This window comes from Micromesistius poutassou, assembly GCF_964030765.1.
Source record: "Micromesistius poutassou genome assembly, contig: SCAFFOLD_1478, whole genome shotgun sequence".
In the NCBI taxonomy this organism is placed as follows: Eukaryota; Metazoa; Chordata; class Actinopteri; order Gadiformes; family Gadidae; genus Micromesistius; species Micromesistius poutassou.
Window position 1 is genome coordinate 3,202 of NW_028177609.1, and position 6,705 is coordinate 9,906.

Genomic DNA, 6,705 nt, shown 5'->3' on the forward strand with positions numbered 1-6,705 from the left:
TTTAAAAGATCAGTAATATAGATTTTAGCGTTTGACAAAAAAACCAAAATAGTGTGCATTTCAACAACACTGCCATAGACCCCAGCTGAACACATTATCTTAGCCACAGTTGTCAGTGGTCAGTCTTCTGTATGTATAAGAGAGATCGTTATTTCTCTCTTCATACGTCTTGCGTAACCAAGTAATTGCTTAAACCTCAGTATTAACCAAGCAGTTGACTTACTGAGCACATAAAAAGGATTGCCCCGGTTTATTTGAGGTAAAGAGGCTTCTGCCATATGGCACCGCTCTCTCTCTCTCAGTAATAGTAGCATATCTGCAGTCTCTCTCTCAATCCTTTAGTAAAATTGGCATATCCGTAGCTGCCTCCCCCTCCCTCCCTCCCTCTCTCTCTCACTCCCCCTCAGTAACATTGGCCTAACTCCAGCCTCCCCCTTAGCAATAGTGGCATTTCTGTATCGTCTCTCCCCCTCCCTCAGTAACAGTGGCATATCTCCTCCCTCCCCCACAGTAACAGTGAGCCCATCTCCAGCCTCCCCCCCCCCACTCAGTAGTAGTGGCAGATCTGCAGCCCCTCCCTCCCCCACAGTAACAGTGAGCCCATCTCCAGCCTCTCCCCCTCCCTCCCCCTCAGTAACAGTGAGCCCATCTCCAGCCTCTCCCCCTCCCTCCCCCTCAGTAACAGTAGCCCATCTCCAGCCTCTCCCCCTCCCTCCCCCTCAGTAACAGTAGCCCATCTCCAGCCTCTCCCCCCCTCACTCAGTAGTAGTGGCAGATCTGCAGCCCCTCCCTCCCCCTCAGTAACAGTAGCCCATCTCCAGCCTCCCCCCCTCCCTCCCCCTCAGTAACAGTGGCCCATCTCCAGCCTCCCCCCCCCCACTCAGTAGTAGTGGCAGATCTGCAGGCGGCTGCCCGGGTCGTTCTTCCCGGGGCTGAAGAAGGGGCAGACGGGCTCCTCGAAGCGCGAGCTGAACATGTACAGCTTCTTCATGGTGACGGCGTCGTAGAAGCACAGGCGCCCGTTGTCGTAGTCCAGGTAGACGCCCACGCGCGGCGAGTTCCAGTAGTCCGCCACCGGGATGCGGCCGTTCTCGCCGTTGGCGTACAGGCGGTCCTGCAGGCACAGGCTCCAGTAGCCGGCCGACGGCGTCAGGCTGACGAAGCCCTTGCGGTTGCTGGACTCGGTGGTGACGCCCAGGTACCACACGCCCTTGTCCTTGACGTCCACCTCCCAGTAGTGCTGGCCGCCGGCGTAGCTGGCGGTGGCGAGCACGCTGAAGAAGCGCGTGAAGCGCGCCGGCAGGTCGGGCTCGTGGCCGCAGGCCCGGCCCTCCTCCACCTTGGTGTCAAAGTCCGTGATCAGCAGGTTGGGGTGGGCCGTGTCCGGGTCCAGGGTGAGGTTCTGGGGCACTGTGGGGGGGAGGGAGAGAGAGGGAGAGAGAGGGAGAGGGAGAGGGAGAGAGAGAGAGAGAGAGAGAGAGAGAGAGAGAGAGAGAGAGAGAGAGAGAGAGAGAGAGAGAGAGAATGAGTAAGGGAGTTATAGGGCACCAGATGCATGAGTGACAAACAGACAAACGTGTGTGAGCTCTATTTCAAAACGGAAAGACGACCTCAACAACATCAACACGCGTGAAACGATTGCATTCCAATGTTGTGTGTGTGGGATCGACCGACGACACGTGTGTATAATTCCACGATCAGAACCTCTACTGGGCGGAGAGAGAGAGAGAGAGAGGGACATGACTCGAAGGGGGGGGGGGGGATCGAGACAGACAGACACACGGACAGACGGGTTGGACTGACTCGTGTGCAACACATGCATCATCTTCTTCCACACGATGAGCTGGAAGGGCCCCGAGAAGTCAGTCCAGTCCGAGGGACAGTTGACCGCCTCCAGGGGGGTGAAGGCCTTGCAGTGGATGGCTCTGAGGGGGACAGAGAACGCTGTTAACACACACACGCACACACACACACACACACACGCGCGCACACACACACGCACGCACGCGCACACACACATCAATATATATATATATATGTCAAGATGTAGATAATGAAACATGCAAATTGCAATAAACCAGTTTAATATTGACGATGTGTGTTTTTATGCTATTGACTTGCATCATAAAATGTGTACGTTTGATACAACCTAACGCCTTTAACATTGTATAGGGAAAGCGGTAAATACAGTAGGAAGCCACTTACTCGTTGTAGGACTGAGCAAGACTCTGGGGAAAAAAAACAATGAAATGAAGGTGTTAATGACACAAAAAAAAAACCTTTAAATGACATAATTAAACAATTTCAGAGGAAAGTAGTTGAACTTCACTCGAGTGGCAATCCCCTGGTGTATGTGCTTTGTTTAGAATCCACTCTTCATTCAACCCATTCATTCACCGTGGTGCTTTCCAGGTGACACAGAATACGAGGAGCATTTAAAGTCATCGGTAGTAGCCGCAACACCAACACCAACGCTAACACGAAAAGCTACTCTTGACACAAATTAAACCCATTATTTCCCTATTTCAACGTGTCAACAACGCGTCGCAACGTTCCCCCTTGTTCAGCCAAGACCTGGTCCAACGTTAACCAGACGAACCGCTGGCGGTCATTGGTGGGACTCGACCAATGACAGCAAAGAAACGACGACGACAACCAACCACAGACGGCGTTGGCCGGCGGCCCACCTCGAAGCTGGTCTTCCCGGCGATGTGGTCGTGGACGTCGGCGATGGTGGCGTCCACGGCGGCCGTCTCGGCGTCCACCACCTTGAGGTTGTCGTCCAGCACGGCGCTGGTGGCCACCTCCTCGGCGTCCAGGCCGTCCAGCAGCGCGTCGCGCTCGTCCAGCAGGAACTGCACCAGAGCGCCCACGTCCGCCTCGATCTTCTCCTTCAGACGCTGCTTCTTCAGCTGCGGCCACGCCGCCGCCACACACGGGGACACACACACACACACACACACACACACACACACGGACACATGGGGAGACACAGACACACACACACACACACACACACACACAGAGGGAGATACAGACACACACACACACACACACACACACACACACACACACACACACAGAGGGAGACACAGGCACACACACACAGAGGGAGACACACACACACACACACACACAGAGGGAGACACAGACACACACACACAGAGGGAGACACAGACACACACACACAGAGGGAGACACAGACACATGGGGAGACACAGACACACACAGACACATGGGGAGACACACACACACAGAGGGAGACAGACACACGGGGAGACACAGACACACACACAGACACACACACACAGAGGGAGACACAGACACACACACACAGACACAGAGGGAGACACAGACACACACAGACACACACAGACACACACAGACACACACAGAGGGAGACACAGACACACAGACACACAGACACAGAGGGAGACACAGACACACACAGACACACACAGACACACAGACACACACAGACACACACAGAGGGAGACACAGACACACACACACACACACACAGACACACACAGACAGAGACACAGACACACGGTTTAGTCGTATCAGGGCACACTAATAACCAACGCGGGATGGAGTTCAGCTATGGCGCCGTACCTTTAAGTCGTTCTTGGTGCGTTCGTCCTCCAATCGGACGCTGGTACACCGCGACTTCTGCCAGTTCAGTTCCAGCAGCCTCAGCTGTAACTCCATCTGTAGGTTAGACCCAGCCGATAGTCCACCAAGAGCCAACCAGGAACACGGACCATCACTTCACTGTCTATACAGATCTGCTTATCTATCCCTTTTTGCACCATTCCAGCATGTGATCATAGATCTAGAACATACAATTTGACTATTGCATTTCGATTGACGGGATTCATTGTTACATGGTACACTTGGAACCAAACGCAAGCCGTTTGGTTTTAATTCCCTTGTCACTTCATTGTTGCGGTTGCCCTTTTTTACTTGATTGAAACACTGTCAAAAGGGTTGAATAGTTTTAAACGGTTCAGTCCTGATTAACATTTAATTGTCGGCATGGATGTCTGCACAACGTGTGAGCTCAGTTTCCATCTGGACAAGTTACCACACCATCGACCGACTGATTTACTTGAACATGCTCAGTAGAACACCACACACATGCTCACGCAGCGCAAAGTCTGTCCAACAGAAAGAGGAATGTCTTCTCATATATACGCATCAGGCACCGACACAAACCGGTTGATTCCAGCTTGTGATGTTCATTTGGCCTTTGAGTGAATCTTGGCTCCAGGTTATAATGCAATCATATAGGATGAGTTAAAACTGACCTCTAACAAGACAGTGATTTTCGATGTAATACTGTCGAGTGATACCCTGGTCTTCCATTTCCACATCATTTTGGATTATATAGTAGATACGAGCAGATAATGAGCAGCGAGAAGCTTGAGATCACAACACGTCAATGTCAGGGTCCTTTGAGTATATGTTGTATAGTGTATAGTGTATTATTTTAGCACTACTACTATTAGCCATGCCTCACGCGCTATCACAAGATAGGGTCTCCGGGCAGACAGTGTCCCTAAAGGAGCACGACTGACCTTTAAGGTCAGTTGTGATTGGAATGTAGAATAAAACAGGATAAGATAATCCTCTAAAAACTCTTTGTTCGTTTCAGGAATGTTGAGGTGAATCAGTTCCTGACCGTAGTAGTAGTATCATGCAGACTTTGCTATTCCCTGAGATTGTCAGAGGCTGGACTATGAACATGACGACATCAAGACCTGGTCTCAACCTCTTTTCCATACCTTCATGTCGTGGACCACCTCGTGCACGGGGGCGACCTCATGGTGTCTACAGAGCAGATCACAGAATTAAGGCCAGTGTGTATATATACACACGCCCGCACGCAGACACACCATGCAGCAGTACACATATTACCAGGTATTCAAACGGAATAGCTTGTCTAGTCAAAACAAGTTGTTTGGTAATGGATATTGACACAATAACAGCCTTTTATCTGCACTGGAGAGCGGGGAGAGTTGATTCAAGGACATAATCATGTTTAGACCAGAGTTCAGCCTGCAGCCTCTCACAGCAAGAGAAGGCTGCACACCACAGACACCACACCACACACACCACACACACCACACACACACCACCAAATTCCTTTGGTTGTCAGGCTTACTTGGCAACGCAAGTGTTTCTGATTCTGATTCAATGTGCAATGCCAAACACAAAACGATTACGACGCCAAGTTAAACGGCACCCAAACTGTCCAAGAGATTCAGTTAATAGAATACTTTGTAAACTGAATAATGAACTTGTAAGGTCAGTTCTAGGAAAGGGGTGGACAGCAGTATCAACTTGTTAAACACACACACACACACACACACACACACACACACACACACACACACACACACACACACACACACACACACTTTAATCCTCTTCTACTAAGAAGGTAATACCTGTGTGCTCTGGACTCCCTGCAGACCACGCAGATGGGCATGTGGTCCGTCTCGCAGAAGAGCTTCAGCTCCTCTCCGTGTTGCTCGCACTTGCCGTCCACCTTGACGGGTTTGGAGGGCGGCGGACAGGGGCCCAGGGACTCAAAGTCCTCCAGCTTGGCCACCAGGTTCTGGACCAGGTAGTTCTTGGTGAAGGTCTTCTTGCTGAACACCTGAGACAGAGACAGACAGACAGCAACACAACACAGTTCATCCAGAAAACTGCCTTTGACAAACGATGTGAGAGGAATGTGTGAACACAATGTGTCAACAACACATTGCCCTCTCTCCCATCGTTATCTTCGCTTCCCAAAAAAAAGGATGAAATGAGGTGACGTCATCTGATGACGCTGCCAAGTAACACCGTGTGGCCACACACACACACACACACACACACACACCCACGAGGCCGGCCACTTTTACCAGGTCCACAATACCGGAGACACGACACGGTGCTACCGGGGAACAGGCAGACAGGGTACGACTGACTGACGCATGTGAAACAACCCATCACCAAACCACCACCACCACCACCACAGCCACATACCGCTCGACACTGGGGACACTGGTAACCACTGTAGACGTCGCCCGTCTCCTCCCAGTGCGTGAGGATGCAGCAGCGGCAGTAATTGTGTCCGCATTTCAATATGACGGGTTCTTTGAAGAAGTCCAAACAGATGGAGCACGACAGCTCTTTCCGGAGGTCCTCCCCTGCACCACTCGCGGTAGCCATGTTGGTCCTTAAAAAACAACAACACGGCGCACAGAGGAGAGTGTAGGAAACAAGCGCAGTCGTCACGATGTGTGACTGCCTGCTGAGCCAATCAGATGAGCGCAAAGTTTTCTCTCTCTCTCGCTCTCTCTCTCTCTTCTCTCTCGCTTATCTCTCTCTCATCTCTCTCTCTACAGTGCATGGACACCAAACAAACAACTGTTGTTAAGAGAAAGAAACCATATTTATTATTATACATATTTAGTAATTCATATAAAGACACATATCAAATTCTTTAGGGTGACATTTCAATACAGACGGCATGGGAACGTGATTGCATTGCATAGATTGTGAGGGATAAGACTCAAAAAGTGCATTTGATGACAGATGTATGTACAGTAATCGTTTTTTGAACCCAACAGAACACAAAGCCACGACTGTGGGAACCCAGGATTTCAGTTGATGAAAACAAGATCACTCTGTACCTGTGGGGTTTAGGAT

At 50.7% G+C, this 6,705-nt stretch overlaps 1 protein-coding gene across 1 annotated transcript; it reads right to left on the reverse strand.

The window, feature by feature from the left end:
- Positions 1-880: 880 nt before the first annotated feature.
- Positions 881-6,225, reverse strand: trim47 (tripartite motif containing 47; the record flags this gene model as incomplete). The annotated part of the gene is made up of 8 exons (XM_084490898.1): positions 881-1,410; positions 1,804-1,925; positions 2,206-2,228; positions 2,688-2,912; positions 3,616-3,711; positions 4,788-4,833; positions 5,454-5,665; positions 6,040-6,225. The coding sequence occupies 8 exons, from the start codon at positions 6,223-6,225 to the stop codon at positions 881-883; spliced, it is 1,440 nt and encodes a 479-aa protein (XP_084347024.1).
- Between the last annotated feature and the right edge of the window lie 480 nt (positions 6,226-6,705).